The 26,895-nt window shown below is 48.2% G+C and overlaps 2 protein-coding genes across 2 annotated transcripts; both read left to right on the top strand.

Annotated features, from left to right (window-relative positions):
- Positions 1–1,489: 1,489 nt before the first annotated feature.
- Positions 1,490–18,711, top strand: LOC115325960 (the record flags this gene model as incomplete). Its single annotated transcript, XM_040222488.1, has 4 exons — positions 1,490–1,601; positions 8,384–8,601; positions 16,777–17,057; positions 17,395–18,711. Coding segments are annotated over 4 exons (843 nt in total), but the record flags the coding sequence as incomplete, so codon positions are not given.
- LOC120850123 lies at positions 3,689–5,379 on the top strand. Its single transcript, XM_040222489.3, has 2 exons — positions 3,689–4,057; positions 4,810–5,379. Exons 1-2 carry the CDS (start codon positions 3,883–3,885, stop codon positions 5,295–5,297), a joined length of 663 nt encoding a protein of 220 aa, XP_040078423.1. The 5' UTR covers positions 3,689–3,882; the 3' UTR covers positions 5,298–5,379.
- Positions 18,712–26,895: the final 8,184 nt, after the last annotated feature.

Here is a 26,895-nt window from a genome sequence, read left to right as displayed (position 1 = left end):
GCGTAACCGCGCTAAATTTAGCGGGAAAATTGACGTCACTTGACCGCAATACCAATCCAGTTTCCCAGCTAAATTTAGCGGAGAAAATGACGTCATATGGCTTAGTGTCACGTCCCCTATGAAGAAATTCAGTTTCTCCGCTAGATTTAGCGGTAAAATTGACGTCACGTGACCTCGACGGCAATTCAATTCCCCGCTAAATTTAGCGGGAAAATTAACGTGACGTGACCTCAACACCAGTTCAGTTTCACCACTAAATTTAGCGCGAAAAATTATGTTAGATGATTTTATCCCGTCACGTATGAAGAAATTCAGTTTTTCCGCTAAATGTAGCGGAAAAATTGATGCTACGTGACCTTAACACCAACTCAGTTCCCCACTAAATTTAGCGAGGAAACTGAATTGGTGTTGAGGTCACATGGCGTTAATTTTTCATGTAAATTTAGTGGGGAAACTGTAGGAGGAGGGGAGGGTACGGAGGAGGAGAAGGGGAGGGTACGGAGGAGAAGGATGGGAAGGTACGCAGGAGGAGGAGGGAAAGTACGGAAAAGAAGGAGGAAATGAGGAGGGGAGAGGAGAAAGAAGTGGAGGAGGAGGAAAAAAGGAAGAAGCCGGAGAGGAGGAAGACGAGAAGGAAAGGAGGGGAGGACGAGGAGCATAGAAAAAGGGGAGAAAGAGAGGAGGAGGAAGAGGGGCATACCGTCCCCTCCGTACCCTCCCCTCCTCTTCCACCTCCTCAAGAGCTGCGCTCTAATTTCGCGTTACAGAGATTTGTGAACGTCTTTTATTTTTTGCTTTATTTTTAATATTTTGCCACCTCTGAGTTGAGCTCTAAAATAACTGGACATAAAACTTCTTGCGAAACGACGTTCGCGCGCCTAGTTTCAGGTATGTACGCTTGGAATTCGAATTCTGCGAGGCCTGTCAAATGTGCCGGCCCTAACGCTGCCTCACCCTCTACATTTTATTTTCAGCTCCAGCAGAGCCGTCGCCGGCCAGCGGAAAAGTTGTGAATGGGAGAAGCTCGTAGCTCGCGTCCATTCAAGCGTGCAGCAAAAATGGCGCGGCATGGCGACCAAAATGTGAAGCAGAAAACAAAAAAGGGGGATTTAAGGCACGCCGTTGGCGTTGGGAATAGTTCCGGGTCAGGGTTAGTTTAAATGACCGTTTCTCGTGGATGGTAGGTATACATTTGATCTCGAAAATACTGCGAAACCTTTTCCCCGGTGAAATGCAGTTCCAGTTTCTCCTCATAGATGGCGCCAGCGTACCAGTGTGTTCTCTTGTCGTAAGAGATCACGAGGCACTCGGCCGTGTACACAGTCGCGAGTGTGTCAACCATCCTTTATGCGCGAAACGGATGACCATTCCGCGCATGGATCAATGGTACTCAGGTTGTTTAGTGCTCTCAGCGCTGCCTTGACAACGTCGCGTCTGCTCAACAGAAGACGAGGTTCGCGCATGACGTCATCATCGTTAGTGGACCGCCCGACCCGCCTCTAGCGGCAAACTCACCGAAGCTCACGAGAGCCGCCGCAAAGGGGTAGACGCGTCCGTCTTGGCGTCGCTGTGTGATATCGTCACGCTCAACGGGAGACGCTGTAAGGCGCGCTGGTGGCGATGCTTACTCAAACCAGGAGACGCTGCGTGATGCCATCATTGCGACAGCCTTGTCTTCAGTCTTGGGTAGTAACGCGTTACTAGTAACGCGTTACTGTAACTTCGTTACTTTTTTGGTAACTTGTAACTGTAACGAGTTACTTTTTAAAAATGTAACTTGTAACTGTAGTTCTATTACTGTTTCTGAGGTAACGATGAAAGTAACGACGTTACTTTTCTCGTTACTTTCCAGTTTTTTTATAAATATTATACCACTGAACGAGTACAATTTAAAATTATTTGCGCTTTCCAAATTGTCTCTTCCGACATTTCGAGTGTCAAGTTATTTTTGCACAAACTTGTGAATACGTTCTTTCTCGCGAGTCACGACCCGAATATAGCCACGTGTAGATTTTATGAAAAAAATATCCAGTTATCTTTACGCATGCTCTTGTACTTTGTGACTGAACAATTGCATCATAGTATCTTGAAGCCCTATCTCTGTTGCGTTTTTTTTTTCTGCGCAAACGCTTTTAATCGTGTGAATTAACCGTGAAACAACAATACACGCGGAGGACACTGCGAATTTTTTGTATTTTGATTTGCGGAACTACTCCGGCGTAGTGTCAGCAGTCGAGGCAAAAGTTACTATTGTTTACGCGGGGTTTGTTTCTGGCTCGCCGGGTACGAACTGAAATATGTCCAGGGACTCCATGAACCCAGCGCAACCATCAACGAGCCAGCAATATGCCTGTGCTGCCAAGGATATGAATGTTGATGACAACAAAGAAGGACTACCGTGGCCGCCGTACAGAGAGTATTTTGCTGTGGCGTAGGCGGTTACTAACAACTTCAGAGCAGGAAACGACATTCTATTGCCTCAACGTCTGCCCGGCAATCTAAAGCCTGTTCCTGCGACACAACACAGCAGTCCCATCCAGCGCGCCAGATGAGCGGCTGTTCAAGAAGGGCAGGGACGTGCTCCTTATCAAACAAGGGAAACTCCGCCGAATTCATAGATGTCACTCCGAGTCATGCCAAGTGAAGGGCGACCCTTCACTTACAGAAGGGCGGTTGAAGGGGCACTTCCACTTGAAGTGAGGTTTACCATTCTGAAATGGCACTTCGCTTTCACTCGAGCAAGTGAAGGGAGCCCTTCTACGGGATGCGTCCGGGAGCGAGAGTAGAAAAGAAATTTATATTTATACTTTGCGTAAGACCACAAAAGTAAGTTAATTCTTAGTGTGTTTACATAATTTGTGTTTATAAAGAAATATTAGCACATAACAAACATGTTGCGATTTCAGAAAAAAACGTAGCTCGTGCATCTTCTTTCAAACTAAATTGGCCAGCAATATAGCCATCAATATCCATGCTGAATACATTCCAAGTCCTTCCGATATCCTTGTTCCAACGCCACCACCGCCGTTGCCTTTTCGTGTTTACTTGCCCTGCTGGTTTGTTCTTTTAAAGTTTTCATTTCCGTAGCGTGTAATGGATAAGGCCAAGGCACCCGCTGCGCGGTTCACAGAGATCGAAAAGGCAATACTGATGGAACTTGTAATGACGTACAAAAAAATCATCGAATGTAAAAAGACCGACGAATCGTCGTTAAACAAAAAAAAGGCAACTTGGATTCGACTCTGCAACGAGTATAACTGCAACCACGGTGTATATCGACGGGACGTGAAACAGCTAAAAAAATGGTGGGAAAATGTGAAGGCCAAAGCGAAGAAGGACCATTCCAAAGAAAAAAACAAGGTCCACAAAACAGGCAAGTCTCTCGTTCAGGTTTCTCATCGCGCTGAAAGTGCCTCGGAATGAGCGATGGGTCACATTTGTAGCCCGAACTGTCGGTCACAAATTCGCCCTTGTTTCGAACTGTTGTTTCTGGAATACCTGTCATGGGGGATGGAGCGTGAACGTGCGCAGACAAGTCGGTTATGCAACCTAATGCTGTCAGTTGAATACCGTAGTAACCTGACAATGGAGCAGCATGAACGGAACCGCAGCACGATATAATACTACCGTTAAATCAGTAATTCTACTTGCAGTTTTTGCGGCGGACATGTACAGTAGATCACAACTGACAACACCCAGATGCTCAATATTTCATTTCATTACGCATGGGGCAGAGGGGATGAACATTCCCTATCAGCAAATGCATGCCTATAAATCGGGGTATATTTAAAAAGGAAAACAGATCTTAGATAACATTAGAACTTGGAGTGCCTAGATTGACTACTGTTTGCTCCTTTAGGAGGGGGGCCACCTGGCAAGCCAATGAGCGCCACCTCCGTGCTGGTTGGGGCGGTGGCCTCACACGTGTTCAACAGACAGGAAAATATGGAGGACAGCGATGGGGCACCCTATCTGCCCCCGGTCTGCAGCCTCCCAGTTCTCCGACTACTGCAGCCGATGCTGGACGGCGAGGAGGACCCTCTTGATGCCGACTTGGGTAGAATGCTTGAACCGTTTCCATGTCTTGACCTGTACTTTCTAAACTGATACCTTTTCGTCTTTACCCACTGATCTTCTCATGGATATGCATGGATACGGTTATAGATCATAATGAGTCTGCCTTCAGAAATGTTTCACCTGGTGTTCCTCAGTAGTACATACTGGCACCCCTACGTTTTTTAATAATCATGAATGACCTTGCAGCAACCATCTCATCTAATATTAATCTTGTTGCAGATGACTGTGTCGTCAATAACAAAGTAAAAAGTGTGCATGACAACATTCAATTTCAAGATTATTTAGTAAAAATGAACAAATGGTGCGAACAGCATGTACATTACTTATGTACAAGGTAACATATATCATTGCAGGGCTGGGTTCCATACAGCTTCAAAACAGTACATGGCAACTACTGCAGACTAACAATGACCATACTCCCCTGACAAAGAAACAAACAGCACAGGGTATTAAAATAATCATAGCATGATTTCTGCCAAGAAATATCTATACCAAGCACTCCAAAAGGTGGAAACGGTTAAGTGATCTAGTGGCCTAGTTTATGGCACAGGTTCAAAATGGATGAAAACATTGTTACACATTAGATCAGCAGCAGAAAAAAAAAATCAAATACTTCAAATTGCAACTGCATGAAAAACAAAAATACAATCTCAAACTTATAAAAACCCTTTCTACTCTTCATGTATGTCCCATTGTTCACTTCATAACTTCTACGTGTTCTTTCAATTGCAGAGGAGCCCGGTTCACCAGCTGGGCCTGCCTCAGACGTCGGTGCACCACTGTCACCAGCGGCTGCCTGCATCGCTGATAGACCTGCAGCAGCCCCAGCAGCTTGCCTGATTAGCCAGACATCTACTGCAGGGTCACCAGCTCCTACACCTGCGGCTGCTGCAGCGTGCAACAGTGGTAGTGCGGCAGCAGCTGTGGGCAGTGGTGCCCGCCAGGTCGGAGGACGTATGGCGCTGCTGGAAAGGAGCCTCGCAGAGGAAAACGATATGAGGATGGCCTTTGTCCAGCAGGAGCATGCCCTGCGCTGCAACTTCCTTGAACAGGACCACCGCGACGCACTCAGCAAGAGAGCTGCGCTGCATGAAATGGAAATTAAATTGCGCGAGGACGAGCTGAAAAAAAGAAATGCCATTCACGAAATGGAGATGAAGCTCCTGTGTATCAAGGAAAACATACTGCTGCAGGAGCTGAGCCAGAAGGCTGCACAATAAATCATGTTCAAACTGCTATGCCTGCTTTACTGATGGTTCACTTTTAAAGTCAAACTGAAGTATCACACACTTGGAAGTACGACTCCTCACCTTCATGGCCTGTGTGATGGGCCTCTTGAGCCTACGTGCAGCTCACGTAAAGCTCAGCAGAATGATGTTCTGCCGGATACGCAGACCCGAAGGAGAGTCCTCCGGGAGAATCGGTGGCAGGTGTGGCTGCCGCCGCCTTCTGGCATTCCGTGCCCTGGGACTTGGTGGCGGGGGTGGAGGAGGAGGTAGGGGCTCAGTTCTTGCACGTCCCAGATTATGCAAAGCCGCACACGCGGTGATGATGCTGCATGAGTGGCGAGTCTTGTGCTGGAGCCGCATATCCAAACAGGGAAATCGTCTCTTCCAGACCCCAAAGGCCCTCTCGACGGAGTTCCTCGTTCGGATCTGGGCCTTGTTGTACCTAAATCAAATTATAAGGCATGTGATCGATTTTTAGGCATCTGGGAACATACTTGCAATCACTGTATTTTCTTTTTCAGTATGGAAATAACAGGTTGACATTCTTTTGTCGAGGTTAGATATGTTTTATTGACAACTTTTCGTGCACGCACGGCTTCATGATACTGTTGACATCTCATGGAAACTTTTTCGTTCTTACGACATTTCGTCGACAAACGTTTTCTTCTGCTAGGTGGATTGAATTTAGTGGTCGCGGTCGTCAAATCTTATGTTTTTTTTTTCATTTGCCTAATGCTGAAAAAGAAAAATTAGACTGAATTTACTTTTTAGTGAATGAACCACCGACGGCGGGGCAAGCTATGTCTTAAACAGACCACACGATCACACCTCGCTTTGCTCCGCTCTGCTAGGGGAAATGGTTCATTAGCGATGTGCGCGACCAAAAGCGCCGCTGCGGTCAGCTTTCGACGATTGGCCAAACCGTGGGCATATGAGCATTGTCAGATTGTCAGCTTTGACGGTGTTACTTTCGGATTGCAATGACTCCTAGCTTCCACTGTGCTTTTTAAACACACCACCGAAGTCGTCGTCGCACCTGATGGTAAGTAGACAGGATAACAACTGGTGACGTCACGTCGAGGCAAATCCCACTCGTGACGTCACGGATGGAAACCATAACAGGGCGCCATTGAAACATCTCGGTGCTAAAATAATCTCAAGTTCGAGCTTGCACCAAGCCTTGTCGAAACCGCCAAGGGTTCGGCAAGGTAGGAAAGAACATTGGATATCGGCGAAGTGATCTGTCCATGAAACGCTTGAAGAACTGTTTGTCACCGGCAATGACTGCCTGCTATTACAGACATTAGTGATGTTGTCAGTGCAGTACCAAAACAAATCTTATACTTCTGCCGATGATTTGGCTTACCTCCCTCCGGGACTATTTGCCGCTCCAGGGTTTGCGAGCGGCGTCATCAGGAAAGGGAGACAGGCATAGCCCATATCCCCCAGCAGGACGCCGGGCACTCTGCTCTCCTCGTAAAGGGCACGCGCACGACTGCCATCAAAGATGCGGCTGTCGTGCACAGATCCTGGCCAACTTGCCACAACCTCAAAGAACTGTAGCTGTGGGCCGGTGATGGCCTGCAGGTATATAACATTGCATTAATACGGCAATTTGGGCCAGTTGGCTCATGCTCGAAAACAAGTGAAACAACTGCCCCCCCCCCCCCCCCCCCCCCCCCCCCCCGGGGCTGGCTACGTGCCTGTTGCCCGTAAATAACGTCGCATATGCAAGCTAGGTATAGGCTGTGCAATGGCTATTTCGAGCGGGCCCAGAGGTGTACAATAAGCAGCAACAACACAGCTGATGAAAGGGTTTCCCTATGTTTTACAATGATCGGGTTGAACAGCTGAAATCGTTTTGCGTGAGCATTACCCATGCTTCCCAGCCTGGCAGTTTAGTAGGCAAGCTACGTCAATAAAGGGGGTATAAGAAATATGAGCTCACCTGGACGTTCAGGGAGAAGACTCCTTTCCTATTGCGATAAACTTCCGCATCATCTCCGCCGGGGCTTCTGATGCGCACGTGGGTGCAGTCGATGCAACCCGTGACGCCAGGAAACTGCCCCATTGCGTAGAAGTCGCGCATAACGCCGTGGTACTCCGACGCAGCCGGGAAGTGCACCAGCCTTCGGAAGAGCACCCTCGCGATGAGCGTCGTCACCGTCCTCACTGTGCGGCAGACAGTCGGCTGGGAGACATGCACCAGGTCTCCCGCTACCATCTGGAAGGTCCCGGCGCCGTAAAAGCGAAGGGTGACCAGCAACTGGAGCAGGGGGGTGAGCGGCAGTCCTCGGTTGTCGCCGGTTTGCTGGAGAGGCAGCAGCGCCAGGAGTTCCCTCACCGTCGTCTTCGTAAAGCGATATCTCGCGAGGAACTGGCGGTCACTGTACAGCTCCATCGGGTTCAGGCGGTCCGATAGATTACGCCGCGGCACCGACGGACCGAGCGGGTACATAACGCCGAACACAAGGTCGCACGCACGAGTAGCGAACTCAAAAGACGCGATCCTGCGAGCGGCATCACTCCGATAACCCGGGTAACCCGCCATCTTTTGCGATGAAGGGAGGCTCGAGTGTAGTTGAAGGGCGGTGCCACCGCTCACTTGAATTTTTTCGAGAAAAGTCCGAGTGAAGTGCGAGGCGAGGGAGCGTTTCGAGTGAAGGGGGATTTATGAAACGTAATGACACCCACTCAAGGGCGTTGGAAGTTAAGTTCGAGTGAAGTGGGATCTATGAATTCGGCGGAAGACACTAATTTCGAGAAGCAACTGCTGCTAAGTTACAATATAAAGTAAGAAGCATACTTTTTAATTTTATGCAATAGAACTTGGTGAAAAGCGTTTTCTAGTTTTTCCTAAATTTTTTTTTGTTATACAAAAGTAACTGAAAAGTAACGTCGTTACTTTTTAAAAGTAACTGTAACTGTAACGAGTTACTCTTTTGTTGCGGTAACTGTAACGGTAACTTCACTACTTTTTTCTGAAAGTAACTGTAACTGTAACGAATTACTTTTTAAAAGTAACTTACCCAAGACTGCTTGTCTCTAAGTTATATTGTCCCCATTCTCTGGTTCAGGGTTGGATGCGGCGATTCGGACGACTCCAGGGCGCCTCATGATGGCCACCTGGTGGTTGACGGTGCTGGTGCTCACCAACGCCTTCGCAGGACACATGAAGGCCTGCATGTCCATTAAGACGGAGCCCCCTCGCTTCAGCTCTATCGACGATGTCGTGCTCCATCCCAAGATTCGCCCGATGATCTGGAAGGACACCGGGTACGAGTTCTACATCCGGGTGAGTCTCCTCCCATGAAAAATTGGGAGATCTCGCTTCACGATCGGCCAGCGAGAAGCGCAATGCGTATCGCGCTCGTGACGTCAAGGGCCTCTGCACGGCCAAGGGTACTGTAGTTGCGAGCGTTGCCGCTTGGTGGCGTCAACGTGTGACAACCTCGGTTCGTAGTAATATCTGAGGACTATACGCCCTATGGTTTATACGTAGCTTGACCGTAACGTCATTCGCGGCCATGCTGGTAATTTATGTGCCAGAAGCGTTCGGTTCACCGTGTTAGTTTCACGCCGCAGAAGCAGGAGTAGTAATAACCGTCAGTACCCAGCAATGGCGACACCTGTAAGTTGTGTATTTAAGGAATCTGTAGTGTGTGGACTACATAAATATTTAATATATACATATATACATCTAAAAAGCGTTAAGCGGCTGAGTGGCGAAGCTGGGACGAACGTCGTTTCCAAAGTTGTCTCGTGCTGCTTGTCCTCTTCCTCTTCTTCTCGCGCCGGCTGATCACTACAATATTCCCCCCCTAGCATGGAGGCGCAGTGACCAAGCGTTTTCTTTTTAGCGCTAAGAGCAACCGTGTCACGCATAGTTTTTCTGGGGACGCCTGGTCGAGGTCGGATGAGAAGGAGGTGGGAAAGGCGGTGTTGCGGTTGAGTCCAGGTGGGCGGGCTTGACTCGGTCGATAGCTACCACTTGTTCTTTGTTCTTAACAAGGATCGTGAACGTCTTCGTATCTCTGTGTATAACGGGGAACGGACCTTCATACGGAGGTTGGAGTGGCGTTTTGACGCCTTCGTTTCGAAGAAAAACGTGTTTACACTTTGCGAGGTCTGTGCTGATAAAGGTGCTCCGTGTGGAAGGAACTCGTGAAGGCACAGGCCGCAAGTCCTGCATCAGGAGCCGCAACCGATGAACATAATCTTCCGCGCTGGCAATTGCGGGATTGCTGGCTTTGTGAAAGAACTCTCCCGGGATGCGAAGGGACGTCCCATACACCAACTCCGCTGCGGTGCAGTTCAGATCGCTCTTGAACGCTGTCCGAATGCCGAGCATAACCAAGGGAAGGGTCTCTGTCCACGAAAGTGTTTTATCTTGGGCTTTGATGGCCGCTTTCAATTGCCGGTGGAAACGTTCGACCATTCCGTTGGACATCGGATGGTAGGCGGTAGTGTGTATGTGGTGTGTGCCCAAGAGCTGAGACAGATTCTGAAACAGTAGCGATTCGAATTGTCGTCCGCGATCTGTTGTAATGGTCTCGGGTACGCCAAACCGGCTTATCCACATTTCGACGAGCGTGCGGGCGACAGTCTGTGCTGTTATGTCTTTCATGGGGGCCACTTCTGGCCATCGAGTAAACCTGTCAACGCAGGTCAACAGGTAACGGCAGTCGTGCGATGGGGGAAGCGGGCCGACAATATCGACATGAATGTGGATGAATCGCGCGTCAGGAGGGTTGAAGGCGGTCAGCGGGGTCACAGTATGGCGTTGAACCTTGCTTCGTTGACATTGGATGCATGTTCTTGTCCACTCTCGCACTTCTGTATTCATGCGTGGCCAAACGAACCGAGATCCCACGAGTCGTTGTGTAGCACGAATTCCGGGATGAGACAGTGAGTGGACAGCCTCAAAAACCTTGCGACGGAATGCTAGGGGTACAAACGGGCGGGGACGGCCAGTGGACATTTCGCAGGCCACAGTGACAGAAGAACCATGCATCTGGATGTCCTCGAAGGTGAGTGTTTTAGATGATGTTCGTAGGCGTTGGAGTTCTGTGTCTTCTCGTTGGGCTGCCGCAAGTTCCGTGTAGGATATCTCGGGACAGTCGGAGATGCAGAGGTTGACACCTAGCCTGGAAAGTGCATCGGCTGCGGTGTTGTCAGAACCTTTCACGAATCGAATATCAGTAGTAAATTCTGATATATAGAGAAGGTGTCGTACTTCTCGAGGCGTATGTGCCGCGCTGTTTGATGTTAGTGCGTACGTGAGAGGTTTATGATCAGTGAGAACATAAAATTGGCGGCCCTCGATGAAGTGTCGAAAATGTCGTATGGCGAGGTAAATAGCAAGGAGCTCTCGACCAAATGTGCTGTAGCGAGCTTCAGTGGCACTTAAACCCTTCGAAAAAAATGCGAGAGGATGCCAGGTGTTCCCAACCAGTTGTTGGAGGACAGCCCCGACGGCGGTGTCTGAGGCGTCGACGATAAGAGAAATGGGCACGTCACTTCTAGGGTGCATCAACATGGTGACATTTGCGATGGCCTCTCTCACTGCTCTAAAGGCGTCCTCCGCTTTCTGCGTCCATTGCAGCGGTGTTGCCTTCATCTTTGGGTTTTGGAGGAGGTCGTATAGCGGTTGGGACATATGGGCGCAGTGAGGGATAAACCGACGATAAAAGTTGACGAGTCCAAGAAACTCTCGAAGTTTTGTTGCTGTTGGTGGTTGGGGGAAACTGCGAATTACTGCCACCTTGTCAGGAAGCGGTTGGATTCCCCGAGAATCTACGTGATGTCCAAGAAAATCTAGCTCCTTGACGCCGAACTCGCACTTCGTCGCATTTACAACCAGGCCATATGTTGCCAGTCGTGTGAACAGTTGCCGGAGGTGGCTGGCATGCTCTTCAGGCGTGGTGCTGAAAATCAGGATGTCGTCCAGATATGCGAAGCAGAAGGACATCCCACGCAGCACTTGGTCTATGAACCGCTGGAAGGTTTGAGCTGCGTTGCGAAGGCCGAAAGGCATTCGCACGAACTCGTACAATCCGAACGGAGTTGTGACTGCAGTCTTTGGAATGTCTTCGGGTTCGATGGGAATCTGGTGGTATGCTTTGACGAGGTCTATTTTACTGAAGATCGTAGCACCCTGAAGTAATCCACCAAAGTCTTGAAGATGGGGTATAGGGTAACGGTCGGGAACCGTAGCTTGGTTGAGGGCCCGATAATCCCCACATGGTCGCCAGTCGCCCCCCTTTTTTGGCACCATGTGTAGAGCTGAAGACCAGGGACTCGAAGATCCCTCGTGATGGCAATCTGAAGTCGTTCTGGTGGTAGGCGACGTGGGCGTGCAAAGACAGGAGGGCCTGTTGTCTTAATGTGGTGGGTAATATTGTGTTCAACCGACCGTTGAACCGTGTTTGGCCCGAACACAGAGGGAAACTCGTCCGCGATGCTTTTCCACTTTGAGTCGGTCTCCGCACGTGGAAGAAAAGGACTCAGAGGTGGTGTCTTGGATACCAACACTTGGACGCGAAGTTGCGTCTCGGTATCGATGAGTTGATAGTGCCGTAAATCGACGGTGAGACCGAATCGTCTTAAGAAGTCCGCCCCGATGATGGCCTGCCTCACGTCAGCGATCATGAAGATCCAACGAAATGTCCGCTGGAGACCGATGTTCAAAGTCAGTGACTTTTCTCCATAGGCTTTTATTGTGGATCCATTCACCGCTTGAAGCGGGGGAGTTTCTTGTCGATATCGGCGATCCTCTGATGTAGGAGGGACTACACTGACTTCGGCGCCAGTGTCTACTAAATAGCGAACTTTGGTTGAACGATCGGTCACGTAAAACAGGCGGTTTGATGATGTAGGGCTCTCGATGTTTGCCGCCTTCAGCGAGTGCCCATCCCGTTTTCCGAAAAGGAACATGGCTGTCGGCACTGGCGAGCAGCGTTCCCATAACGGAGGTGATACCAGCACTGCTGTTGCTGAGTAGAGGCACTCGACGAGGTGGTGGTTCGGTTGTCGACATTTACTCGACGGTTGGCAGTAGTGACTTCGGTACTGCGCGATGATCTTGAGGGTCGTTGTTGAATGTTTCGAAACTGTCTGCTGAGGTCGTCGATCTTCTGTTCCATGCGCACATAGGCTGCCAGGAGATCCGGGGCTTGTGGCTGGGCGTTGTGATCAGCCACAGATAGGCGTGACGTCGGGTTGATCGTCTGTGAATGGACGGATGATATTCCAGGTGAGTAGACGTCCATCATCTGGTCTGCCATGCGAGCCAGTGTCGTGACGGACTCCGTGGTGGTAGTGGTCAGGACGAGCCTAATTTGCTGCGGCAGACGTTGGAGAAAAAGTTCTCGCAAGATTGACGTGTCCATAGTCCCTGCCTTATCACCGAGAAGTTGCTCCATTCGTCGGAGAAGTTCTGTGGGTTTTCTGTCTCCCAACTCTTCGGCTGTAAGCAGCTGCTGTATCCGTCGAGGCTCAGAATCCGTCGTACGCCGCACGAGTTCCGTACGTAACGTCTCGTAGGGCTGTTCTTCAGGCGGAGAGCGCAAGATGTCACGGACGATGGCTGCGGTTGACTGGGAAAGAGCGGCAACCACGTAGTCAAACTTGGTAAGAGAGGATGTGATGCGATGTTTGCGAAATATCGACTCGGCAGTTAGAAACCATAGTTCTGAATCCTAAGACCAAAATTCTGGAAACTTGGTCGGGGCTGCCGTCGCCTGTACCGCGGTGGGCGTTTCAGAAGAATCCACGTCGTTGCGAACGTCCATTGTGAAAAAATGAATGTGTTGAGTAGCTCACCATGAACACAGCTGATTATAGGCAGCTTGCAGGAGGCTGATGTCGTTTAGATCGGGTCACCAATATGTAGCGTGTGGAATACATAAATATTTAATATATACATATATGCATCTAAAAAGCGTTAAGCGGCTGAGTGGCGAAGCTGGGACGAACGTCGTTTCCAAAGTTGTCTCGTGCTGCTTGTCCTCTTCCTCTTCTTCTCGCGCCGGCTGATCACTACAAATCCACTGGGTGCTGTATTAGGCCGATGATGTGGCAGCATTTCAACGGAGTTTCACAGACCGCCACCAGGGGCAATCTTGAACACTGTTGATTCGTTTTAAACTTCAACAGCGTAGAAACAATAGTCTAGACTAGTGTTTTAGGCTGCCGCCACAACTTAGACCATATCTAAACAAAAAAAATAAGAGCAAACATTTCGTTTCCGTACCCCTTCAAGCAAACTAGAAGCTCCGCCTTCAAGGCGAGTTTTCTGCCCTTAGCTAACACAAGTGTAAACGCGCAGGCACGCGCAACCAAAGCAATGTGGAAGCCAGTTAGATCGCGTTGAAGGCGGAGCTACTAGTCTCGGGTGAACGTAGTGTAGACCTTTTTTACAAGGGCGCCGCCATCTTGAATTGTCGTCAGTTCCATTATGGGCGAAAACTTTGTTTTGCCGTCGCCACGCCAGTAGAAGGCATTTAGGACATAAGCGTAACCGTCACACATTTTCGTTTTGCCTCCCCTCTATTTTTTTTTTCTTTTTGCAGGTTGAAACTTTTTATTATCTTTTCGTCGTCCATAACGGATAGGCCTATTAGGCGGCTGGGAACGAGATTTCACGTAAAAGGTCACACCAGCTTCGAGCATGTAGAGCGAAGCTCGCGATGTAGAACCCAGGGATCCTGGCTTCAGTCGCCACCCCTGCCCGTTTCGATTTGGATGAGCGTCGTATATACCTTTTTGCTGTTTACAAACACGAACTGCCGCTTGTCTCTAAAGCGACTTCCGGTCGCACCGTCTTTGCAAGCCTGTTGAGCTTGCGTTATCAGTCCCAGAAAGTATAAATGCTACCCGGACAACAAAGTTGGAGATTTAACGAGAGCCTTCGGCTGTACAATTTAACGTCTTGGAGGAGGCAAGTTGGTTTACAAGAATATTGGAAAATATTTAATAGATCTAGCGCTTCGTTTTCCTTTTGGGGGTTAAACGTTTCATTGGCATTTCAAGCTGCGGTGTTAAAGGGGCGATGCAACGATTTTTGCACTTTGCGCAAATACCGCTTAGAACGGATCCCTGCAGTTAAAGGGATACTGAACCGAAATTTGGATTTCGCAAAAATAAGGCCGCAGAAGCGTTGAACGGGACACTACGAACTCCAAAAGCATCACTCATACATCGATATCTCAAACGGATCCCATTACTTTTGGAAAAGAAGGGCGCGATCAAGCGAGGTCTTTGACGTCATTGTCCTCCGGGAGAATTTGAGAATGAGGGGAAGTGGCCTCGCTTCTCTCCTCCTCGTTTCGGTTCACCAGCTCGAGGGGACGTGACCGGGCCCAAAAGGCGCGAGATTATCGCAGTGCGGAACCCCTAAGCGTCCTTGGTGTAGTCGTTTTCATGCTTTGAACCAAAGCAAGTCTGTCAGCGGTGGCCGGGTTCTGACGTGTCGTTAATTGAAAATGCGACGTTGCATGGTTTGTAACAGAATAAAATAACGTTTGTTTTATACTGGCTTAACTTTGATTACATGAAGAGGTCTATTTTGCGTCCGTTACGTGGCGTTCTTTTCATAGCGGTTTCTTCTTTCCAGGCAGGTGCTATGGGCAAGGTTTAGTTCTCGGAATAGCGCTCGCGAAACTTCACGTGTTCGAGGATATACATTTCATATCCTGCGACAGTGAATCTTTTATTAACCTGATCAATGCAATGTGAATTGCCTTGGTATTCTTGGCGTTTTTGAAATTTTTAGATTTTATTATTGTGTGTTGTTTTGATTTGTTTATTTTTATTGTTGGTTGCTGGCTTGTGCTGTTTTGTGTGAGTTTCCAACGTATAAATGTGATCTGTCCCCCACTCCTCTGCTATAATGCACCGGCGCTGCAGAGTACAAATAAATAAATAATCACTCTGAACAAGTGTATTCTTGTCGAAGTTTATAGAGTCGGTTTATTATAAACAGCTGTCAAATCTTAAGAGTGAAACACAAAGAAACGACAAACTAACGTACTTAGATTGTGGAAACCAGCTGAACTTACAGAAAAGGGTGAGGAGAGAAAGGAGAAAAGGCATCCGATCGCTGGACTACCAGCTATTTATTAACCCTCGTCTTCTTCTTCTACTGGTCTGGTGGCTGTCCTTTTCACGTCTTCTTCTTTTTCTTTTTTCTTGATCTTCCTCTATCTTCATGGGCATTATCGTGTCGCAGGAACTTCTTTCCACTTGTTTGTAGCTGGCAATGGATGGTGAACTGACGCAGTTGTCTTTTTGTTGTTCTATGGCTAAGGCCTCAAGTAGTTCCCGGGCGAACCGGTCTTTGTGGTGAGCTAGGATGCTAACCGTTTCGAGCTTAGCCTCACACATGCATTCTCTACAATGAGCTGCTAGATGTCCAGGTGCAGCCAGGTTTCTTAAGTTTGCGGCATGTTCTCGCGTTCGGTCATTTATACAACGTCCCGTTTGCCCGATGTAGCTCGAAACGGTAATAAAGCATCCTAGCTCACCACAAAGACCGGTTCGCCCGAGTACTACTTGAGGCCTTAGCCATAGAACAACAAAAAGACAACTGCGTCAGTTCACTATCCATTGCCCTACAAACAAGTGAAAAGAAGTTCCTGCGACACGAAAATGCCCATGAAGATAGAGGAAGATCAAGAAAAAAGAAAAAGAAGAAGACGTGAAAAGGACAGCCACCAGACCAGTAGAAGAAGAAGCCGAGGGTTAATAAATAGTTGGTAGTCCAGCGATCGGATGCCTTTCTCCTTTCTCTCCTCACCCTTTTCTGTAAGTTCAGCTGGTTTCCACAATCTAAGTATGTACAACCAACTAGCTCAGCTCCTTCCCATTGCAAACTAACGTAAAACTAGCGTCCGTTAGTCATGGCAAGTAACGACACCGGTATTTCGTTACATTTTCAAAATGGTAACGGAGCTCCGTAATGCGTTAGCTATTAATGCAAAAACATTAACTGTCTCATGGAGCGAGCTGACGTCATCAGTTTAAAGCGCAAAAACGGCATCTAGTTTCCTTCGGTTCGATTGGCTGGTGCGCGTCGACGGGGCTCCCACTGGTCGCTGCGCTCGTCAGTTTCCACGACCGCTCACCCCATGGCGCTGCGTGTCCATAAGTGCGGAGCGTCCAAGGTCACCAGGGGAGCACACGCACCGACGGGCGACGAAAAGTACGCAGCAGACGAAAAAGGGAGCGGTCGAGCGGCTTGCATGCTTTCGCATTCACAATCACAACTCATACGAAGTGCTTAGCCCGTGAAACTTTTCCACAGCCAGTGAGAAAAACCTCACGTCAGGCAAACACCACCACCACCACCACCACCACCACGAAGTGCTTAGGTGTACCGATCTTATTTTTTTAGGCTAATGAGTAACACTATTTCGTTACTTATTTTTGGTAACGGGCGCAACGCTGTTTGGGACTTTGGTTTGTGCAGACCTCCGAGAAGGAGTCGCTGCGCATGCTGAGCCGGATGGCGCAGAAGCACGGCGGCTTCGTCCCGCTGTCCGAGATGCAGAGTCCCGCGGCCGTGGCGCAGGTCTACAGCGGTCGCGCCGTGTACGTCAATGACAGGGACTCCATGCTCTACCTTCTGTCGAAGCAGTGCGGCCGTACCGGAAGCCTGTACGTGGCTCCCGAACTCATCTTTGCCCGCTTCTGCGCCATGGCCTACTCTCGGAAGCTGGCGCACCACATCTCCCGCAGGATTGACCTAGGGTGAGATGCCCAAGGCTCTTGTCTTTTAGAGTCCCTGAAGGCTAAGCCATCCAGACGTGACCTATACGCAGTGTGCGCAGAGATAATGAGAAAGTGAAACATTCTACAAAAAAATCAACTCGCTGACATTTTTTTTTTTTTTTCTTGACGACACTCCGTTGCGTTTGGCGCTGCTGTCGATACTGCGCATACGCGCGGACGCTTCCTCACGCGGGAATCTGCTTTCCGCTCATGCGCAGTGCTTGGTGTGGGCAAACGCGGGCTCGTTTTGTATAGACGGCATATTGGTGTATGCGATTCGTAAGGCATGTACGTTGTCTCCGTTCTTGTCGTCCAGGGTGCAAGCGGTCATCGACTCCGGCCTCGCTACCAAATGGTACGCCGACGGCCTGGTGGAGTGGGAGCGGTGCCGCATGATGCAGGAGGAGAACGCGGGAGGCGAAATGTCCTACAAGCCTCTGCTCTTCCAGGACCTGAGCGCTGTCTTCATCCTCTGGGGGCTCTCGGTTAGCTTCGCTCTGATGGCCTTCGTGCTCGAGTCGCTCGCCTTCTGGATGGAGCGGAGATAGACTCGAGGACAAATTTTTATGTAGTAAGCCCGGTAGTTCTAGATCAAAGAGTATAGGCGGTAGGTACCGTCAAGGTTAATCACCGGGACTGGTAATAATTGTGTTGTCTGATGATTGTTTAGAAAGCGTGACGTTAGTCAGCCCAAATGGACCTCTGATGTCTGCTGTAGGTGGCTATAAATTTAGCCGGTGCAGTACCACTGTTAGCCCTAGGGCCTTTAACGTGCGTCACGCAGGAACCTCGACGTGCGTCACGCGTCGCTCGATCTCAGGCCGGTACGATGCTCATGCAGATGGAAACGGGCAGGGGCAGTGATCCAATCGAGGATCCCAAGACGTTGACCGGAGAGGAGGCCACAGCTTGGACACAAATTCAGACAACACATACACACTTAGCCTTATTGCACAAACCCTTTCCTGAAGAATACCCAGCCGATGGCCCTTTTGTAGAGACCACCCTGCCCTCTACCAAATTACGTGAGTCTGTCCCCTTAAACCCTCCCTCCCCCAACGACCAGCTCGCCCTGACCCGGCGGGCAAGAGTTAGAGGGTTGTGTTCGTGTATAAGCTCGACGTGACATGACGTAGGAAGAACACGTGTTGTTGAACTTATTTCTTTAATAAATAATAATTATAAAAAAATCTGTTTTTGGAGGTTTGTTTGTCCGTTATTCATGTCCGGTAACGGACAGTAAATTGACTCGCATTCACCCGTGACTTTAAGATAAAAACGTGGCACGACTTTGAGAGAAACAAAAGAAGGTCTGGGGTCGTTGTGATGTTATCTTCGAAGTGTCTTTCGATCGCACGTACAGTAGCAGCACGAAAAAACGAGCCTGGCTAAGATATAAGATCGAAGGAATACTTTATTATAACATCAGTCTAGATATTTTTCGTTGCGTATCTTTTGTGTCAATACACTGCAAGAAGACAAACAAAACTTTGAACAAATGCCACGTGCCTCGTGCCTTAAAAAAATAAGTATGATGTCAATGTTGTTTTCTCCGCTCCATACAAGCTGCCAAAAATGTGTTCTATGGTCACTAGACGGAAACGTTAACGAAAGGGCGCGTGAACACCGTCTAATGGTTCCCAAAGCGTGGGGGGGGGACACCTTGCAGTACACTGCGTGCAGTGCGGGTGTTATCCCTTGTAAGAATTAACAAAATGTATTAAAAGAGCAACTATTTAAATTTTTCGCAAGTTCTATATACACTACTTAGATGGCGCCACTGTCCACCATTGCGCCCGTGTTGTCAGGGTCGCGTCCCCGTGGCGCTTGACCTTCATGTTTATTTACCGTCATATAAATCAGTACGTGTTTGGACCTTGACCCTACCTGACGTGTCTTCTCTCTCGGGGCGCTCCCGCCCGTCCTCGCCTCACCACTTCGCCATGTTAGACCTCGTCTTTTATGAAGGCCCACGTAGGCCCTGCGCTTTTTATTTTTTATTTTTATTTTACGGGTGGCAGTCATTTACTACAGGTATGAGAGGGAAATCGTTGAAGCGTATTTTATCAAGTCCTCTGGGGACAACTGCGTCAGCACGCCTTCGATTTTACTAAATGACTAAGAAGTTTTTTTTCCAGATGGTTTTGATACGAATGTGTAAATCATTGTCATCTGTTTGTGTTTATGGGTTGCTTTTATCAGATGCGGTTGGCGTGATGGGGAAGAGAGTTCACGCATGTGTGCTGGGTGGTTTGCCTTGATTAAATCAGTTGAAAGTGAGCGCCAGTTCGTGTTCAGCGTGTCGCTTCTGCGTCCGTGTTTTTTTTTGTTTTTTGTTTTTTTTGCGCTTTTTAGTTTTTGAGTCTACAATGAACCAACTAGCCCAATCCAAAGTTTCAATTTTTAGTTGTTGTTTTTTCACCTTTTAAAAAATAAAGTTGGAAAACGTGTGCTTATTGTTAACGGACAATATTGCATGCGTTTCAGTTGAAAGTGAGTGAAAGTGACTAGATATATATATATCCCAAGAAAATTACTACATATAATTTACGGCATGAGTTATTCTTTCAGGAGAGAATTCGCACAAATTACGGGTCACAGAAATTAAGTTTTTTGATTCTGGAATATTTGAACCAATTTTCAGAAGTATTAGATTTTATAAAGTGCCGTTCTTTTTTGCGGAGCTTTAAAAAGGAAATGAAAGTGTACATTTTTACACTCTCGGCTTAAATATTGGGCCACTGCTTCATGCTCTCCAGATTCAGATGATTACTATTTTATGCTTTCATTTATGAATCGATTTAAGGCAAATCAACCCAGTTTGTGTCTGGTTTGTGTTTAGTCTGCGTTTAATTTGTGTTTTGTTTGTGTTTAATTTATGTCAAAACAGTCTCTGTGAAAAAATTTTCAGCTTGAATTTTTTATGTATGACTTCTACACTGCTGCTGCGACTGGTGTAGCGCCGAAGAGGGGAATGGAGCCTCGTCAGGTAGCTTCGGCAACATTTTGCTCCTCCCTCCCCGACATTTCATACGTCAAATGAACTTCAATTCAATTCAATTCAATTTAAAATGCATTCAACAACTGTTTATTCACACGTGGCGCCACCCGATTGCTGTGAGCATTGTACACGGAATTAGGGAAGAACCAAGAACGTCTTAACAGGTGACTATCAAATTTATTTAAACTATTTTGTACGCCCGTTACAAGTTCCTGCTGGCTGTTGTGCTATGGTTTGTGTCTAAACCGAGATCAATAATAAAAGAAAAAAAAACATTTTGTGCAGGAGCGGTGGGTTTCGGTCAGGAAAAAGAGACATAGTTAGCTCTTGCTTGAACGGCTCTTATTTGAATACAACGTAACAATGATTCTCCAGCCCTCGTACCCAATCGCGCCAAACGAACCCTAAGCACAAGCCGAAAAGCTAGATGGCACTAGTTACCGGCGATTGCAAAGATATAACAACTTTGCTTTCTTCATTCATCCACCATCTGGCGATGCATCCAGTGTTTTGTAACCCCCCCCCCCCCCCCCCCCCCCCCGAAATTTTTACACGAATCATACGCCCCCTAAAGCCCATCCAATAAATTTGTAACACCTACACAGATTGACAATAATAGATAGGCCCCTGGAGCAGCTTTGGGGGGCTTGGACTTTTGAAGATGGTCTATTCTTTCTTCAGTTTACACGAAGGTTGTATAAGTAGCCGGAGCAACTGCAAGGCAGCCAGGAATTCAGGTATTGTGAACATCCTTTATGAACTCGTTGCACGACGCTGAGAGCGATCTGTTTTCTCGAAGAACTTGTACGCGACAATCTCCAGGAAGAAAACGACCGTGGCCACGACCAGGCCCAGGAGAGCCATGTAGAAGAGAGCGACCATGTCGTCGATGTTCAGGTCGTGAACCGACGAAGCTGCTTGCCGCCCGTTGAACCAAGAGTGGGGCTGCAGGTCCCTGCGCTTCTTGTCGAGAAGACCGGACTCGTGCAGCCAACGACACCTAGAGAAACGAATTCGTTGTTTTTTACATACGTTGTAAGACAGCTATGGTGCCTGAAACGCGTCTAAGACTGGTGTGTGTACTGCGTTCACTTATCTCTATGACCGCGTCCTAAAAAGTGGCCCCTCGATTTCCGCCTGCTGGGTGGATGGATGCTAACGGGTGTACTCTTTATAATGGGGGGTAGCTTGCGCCACCTAGCCTAGAAATTAAAAACAAAAAAATTCTATCGTCGTAGAGATGTCACGTTGTCGTCGGCCGCGACCCTGGCGGTGTCACAGAAGCGGTGGTGGATGCGGCAGGCGCCTGTTCTGCGGGTCGCTCTTCGGTTCCATAGTCTACGGAAGCTTCGACAGCCAAGAGTTGGGACGCCGCGACAACAGCGACACTCGCATTCACTCGTGTGTTGTTTTCCATAACTTCTAGACCCATCCCCATGCCTGCGGTACGGCACTGCCGTTTTTTTTTTTTTTTTTTTTTTTGTGTGTGTGTGACGTGAAGGAGAAAATGTAGCTAACAACATTTTACCAAAGCTTGAAACCGTGGCACGCGTAGCCGCGCTAACAAACACTTTTGGCGCTGAGGTGTCGAAGCGCTGGGATGGCGGTGTTCTGTTCTGTACTCCAGTACAAAAAGCTCGATGATGAAAGCAGAATATCCCGCGTTTTACCCCAGCACAACATCTAGCACGGCGAATAGGGCGTATCTTGTATTATGATTCGGAAAAAAATAAAACTGAGGAAGGAATGTCTCATCAAATTGAAAAATAGGAAAGCGAAATTCGAGAACCTTTCGCGCATGAAGCAAACACTTCAGTAAAAGCGACTTGGTATATCCTGTTGGTTCCAGTTTGTTTTGTGAATGCTGGTCTCTTATCAGTTCCAAGTCGATTCTTCTTCGTGTTTAAAATTTTGTAAACCAGTAAACAGACGTTTCCTCAAAATAACTGACAGAAACAAGCGGTGGCTGACTTCCAGAGTAGTTTCAATGAAATCCCTGCTTATTCAACCGGTCGACACGAAACGCGCTAAACCCAGTCGCGATCGAAGCCCCATGTCTAATAATGTCGTTTAACACCTGAGACTGCATGTGGAGGAGAAAATGAAAAACTTTTAGTCCAAGGAACAGACACAGATTAGCTTCCACCAGCTCGCCTGCGCGCTCAGTCTTTTCTTAAATCTATTAAGTCGATGACACTTCAGCGTCCCAAATAATGTGGTATACACCTGTTATGAAAATTTCTGATTTTCTTTTGAGCGGAAGTCGCGATGTGACAAACGTCTTTGCCACGTATTCGATGAAGGAGGTGCTAAGCACAACGGTAAGAAACTTACTAAAAGTTAAAGCGCGCATGAGCACCAACCAACCTGACATGAAGAAGACCCGCAATCCTTGGATCCAGACCTTTGCGCATCAACATGCTGAACTGCGCCGATATGGTTCGCTGCTTGGAAGCGTAGAACTCTGCGGTTTTGGGCTTCTCGGGAAAGAGGGTTGGGATGTACCGCTTCATCACGGTATCCTCCATGAAGAGGATGGCTCTCCCGGAGAGCAGTTCCTCGAAGGTCTTGCGGGTGAAAGCCTCCGAAGCCAGCATGATGGACTTGTGTTTCCTCACCATAGCCAGAATGGCCCTCAAAGCGGGCTCCTTTGATACCTGCAAAAACAAAAAACAGCAACGAATGTTTTCTTTCTAAGGCGAAATCCTTATATGTCTCATCGTTTAGTCGGCCTTCAAAGTCCTTAAGCGAAAAACACGTCGGCGACACGGAAAGTACAAAAACACGTTGGCGATACGGAAGGCACCAAACCGAAAGGTACCAATGAAATGGCGCCAAAAGTGCGTCCTCAGAGAGTGCGCTGTCTTCAGAGGTTCGCTATCACGTTTTCATCGGCGCTTGGGCTTTTACCTTCAAGTCGTCTCAGGGATAAAATAAGAGACTCTCTGTTGTTTTGTTTTTTTCTTTTTCAATTGTAAATATAATATGGTTAGACTGAAGGTCAGTTCAGATAGTGCCATTTGCTTACGGGTGCTTACTTGCGTCTGCATAGAGTGACTCTATGGGACATCCGTGTTTCGTATATGCCACGCAACCCATTCAAGGAGTAGCTTGGCACGCGACGCACGATGCAGAGGTGTCCCGGTGGCGTATACACCCTTTTCGAAAGTCACGTGTCGATTATTAGAAGGTCAGAACTCCTGCACAATGGCAGAACAACTGACATCGCGGAACGTGCAAGTCATTGCACAAGATAGCGAACGTCGGAGCGCGGGCAACGGAGCCGACGAGCCAATCAAACATCGTCGGAAGTTCAACGCCAATTCGCTAACCGCCTTTTTTTGTGGGTGAGTTTTTTGCCTTCTGATCCAATCAAACGCATAAAGTGTGCCGTCACGTTACAGTTTTAGTCCGCCGTTGTCCAAGGATTCCCCAACTGCCAACAGAGGGATTCACGGAGTAAAACCATGGGACGAATCCTGGGTCCCTGATTGGCCTTCTTTGACGCATGTCACAAATGCGCGCCGGTGTTTAGCGAGTACGCAGACGCCGCCTCGGATACAGAGATGCCGCCTCGAGAGATTTGGCGCTCTGCTACGCGGTGTTTGGGGCTTTTTATTCGCCGCCAAAACTATCCTCCTTTTGTTTACGGTCAAATATTTATCGCCCGCTGCGCCCGGTCGCGTCACCTTGTAATGTGCCGCCGCACACTGCCGCCGCGAAATGGCTATATCGTTCCTGATGACCCCGAAGGCCCATTAAAACAACAGCACTTGATTTTGACTATCGGGACATCTGTGCCTCGTATGTTGCAACTGGTTGCTACACTTCATCTAATGCAATGGTTCTCAACCATCGATGTTTCGAGGACTGCTTGTGGATCGGCGGATATGATGGAGGACCCCGTTCGTGGTGAAGGGAGGGGAAAGGTATAGGTTAAATATGATAATGATTTAATAAATTAATATAACTAAGGGCTAGTGTGAAGTAGACCTCTCTTATTAACATACACATGAGAAACCTCGCCCGAAAACTGAAACATTCCTTATCGACCTGAAAAGAATACATCTTTTATTGCGGGGCTTGACTGATGAGGCAGGGCTTGGCGGACCCCTAGAATGCATCAAACCGTGGACCCCAAAGGGTCCACGGTCCCCCATTGGAGAGCCACTGATCTAATGCATCAATGCCCCCGTGACTTGCGGTCGTATTTCAAAATGTATACCCAAACACTACGGTGGGTTGCAAAAGGGTTTCCAGAAACCCATCCTCACAATTACCTAAACAAACTGGGCACGTTGGCCGTAGTAAGATAATCTTTGTTTTCTGAATATAGCCTTTTTTTTTTTTGTTGTTGTTTGCAGTTAACACGCATATATTTTGCTCGTGCTCCTCGTGTTATGCCTGTCAGAAACATAACGCCCACCTAAGCCAAACTGCTCTGTTACGCCTCCAAAAATCTTACGAGATGAAAAGGGGAGCTGGCAGGATACCGTACCAAGTGCAAGACAAGCGCGCTTACCTTGAACTGGTGTTCAAACGTTGTTCCCCTGATCAAGATAGGCTTGATATGCGGACGGTCTGCAAGGTCTTGGAAAGTCTCCATGCGTTCGGTGGGGGTCTTGACGCTCATGCTGGCTTTCATGGTTCCCTGGAAGGAGTTCATCAGCACCAACGCGGACAGCCACCAGACGCTGACGACGATGCGACCGATGACGTCACGGACCGGGCGGACAGACCCTGCGGGAAAGGCGCGCCATACTTAACTATAGACAAGTGCATGCTTAACGGCCCGACTGCTGTCCGATGGGCACCAGCACGCGAGACGTGCGCGTGATTGTGGCCTTGACAGGTTTGCAATTGCATGTGCTTGTCTGCATGTGCAGGCAGATGGCGGCAGCCAGATAATAATAATAATAATAATAATAATAGTAATACTAATAATAATAATACTTTATTCGTATTCCGGAAGGGTTGACCGAGGCATACAGGGCCGCAAAAAGACAGTGCTGCTCAAGCCACATGGCCTTGCGTTCCCAACCTGGGACCCAATGATGGTGATGATGACGACGTGTTGGATGATGATGATGATGGGATGGTGAAGAGGGTGAAGAGCGCTAGGCCTCTAGCAGCGGTCTTCGCGACGGTGGTCTTTGCAGGGCTTTCATGGGCTCGCAAGCAGATAACCTGCCTGCAATCGTCTATAGGCCGTTTTATAGTGGGTAGCCCCATCTTGAGAGCGAGAGAGAAGAGGAGGTAGGTCTACCGGCGCTTTCCCCCTTGCTGGTGCGTTAGAAAAAGTGAAAGTCCCGAATTAGAGGCTTCGCCGGTGTTGGGTGTATGCATTGCCCGAACTTCGTTTATTTATTATTTTTATTTATTCATTTAGCTTTTTTCTCTACACTAAACTCCCAAACATGATTCGAGCCACGGACTTCGACGGCGACAGTCCTCCGATCATCGGGACATCATTGCTCGGTTATAGGGTGCACGAATAACGACATAAAGTGTCGAATACTGTCTTTAAGCTCACCGCTGTCCATATGACCCCGATCTCCGGCGGCGGTGGGTTGCGTTCGTAAACAGAAAATACTTTTCGCCAACGCCATCCTGTCGACAGTGCTCGGAACATTTTGTGAATGGAGCGCGCACCGAACGCTGTACCGCCGATGAACATAGGGTACGCTCGCAAGTCGCGTGCAAGTTTTTTTCGTGATAATTGCTGTTTCAGCTTGTAACTTTTTGTCACTGAATTTATCATCTGCAACACTTAGTTGAAGGCTCATTTCCACCGTCGGGTGTGGCTAGAAATTGTCGAAAAGTTCGTTCATCGGTTTTCCTGAATAGCCCTCTCCTGCACGATACCAGAGAGCCATGAGCCTATGTTTACCGTCACTACGCGACTAGATTCTTCTTATTTTCAAAATTAGTATAGAGATGTAGCTGTAAAGAAACCTTCGATTTCTGTTGCTGAAAGTTGAAACGAGCTCATGCATCGATTTCGAATCGTTGAATCATTAATTGACTCGCTCCGGCAACAGGCACATCTCGACTGCGCTGTTTGCAGTTCTCGACAAAAGACACACTCGTCGACACAGAATCCCCAAAATAAAAAGTTTATAAACACCTTCAAGCCAAAGTGAGCTGCCTTCGATCGTTTCCTGCAATATTACTTCGCGCGTCTTTGTTCACATTATATTTCATTCTTGTGGACGACACGAAACGCCAAGAACATTCTCAAGTACTGCATCTAAAACGAAAATAACCTGAAGGAAAATTCAATCGCTGTAAAATGATTCAATATTCTGAGTACTCGCCTCCGATTTCTATCGGTGGCGCGTTCAGTGCCGCACTCTTGGCGTCGCCGCACTGGCGGATGCCATAATGCGGGGCAACAAACGTTATCAATGAGTTAAACAACGACATCCGCGGCACACAAGAACACAAGAAGCGCCAAACCAGAGCTTTGGAGCACCCAACTTGCACACCCAACGCGGGAGCGGCGCCCAGAAGAGCACTTTCGCCAAAGATTCATCATTACTGTCCAGCTTGCTTGCACCTTTGCATTTAATTGCATTATAATCGATTCTAACAACTCAGCTTGACCGCGCAACCTGACGCTCGCAAGGTAAAGCTACAGTGTTCAAAATGGCGCTACCCACGATAAAACGGTCTACCGGTCGAAGGCAGCTCACTCCGGCTTGAAGGTGTTTATAAACATTTTACTTGAGGAGCCCGTGTTCACAAGTGTGTCTTTTGTCGAGTACTGAAAACAGCAAAGTCGAGATGTGCCTATTGTCGGATCGAGTCGATCGA

The sequence above is a fragment of the Ixodes scapularis genome, unplaced genomic scaffold, assembly GCF_016920785.2.
Source record: "Ixodes scapularis isolate PalLabHiFi unplaced genomic scaffold, ASM1692078v2 PGA_scaffold7__128_contigs__length_106722199, whole genome shotgun sequence".
Taxonomy (NCBI): Eukaryota; Metazoa; Arthropoda; class Arachnida; order Ixodida; family Ixodidae; genus Ixodes; species Ixodes scapularis.
Note: the sequence above shows the minus strand (reverse complement) of the source record. Positions and strands in the feature narration are given on the sequence as shown.

Excerpts from the sequence above, each read along its gene's own strand:
- LOC120850123 (XM_040222489.3), top strand. The coding sequence starts at position 3,883 with ATGAGCGCCACCTCCGTGCTGGTTGGGGCGGTGGCCTCACACGTGTTC. Across the intron at positions 4,058-4,809 it reads CCCTCTTGATGCCGACTTGG|AGGAGCCCGGTTCACCAGCT; the intron begins GTAGAATGCTTG and ends TTTCAATTGCAG.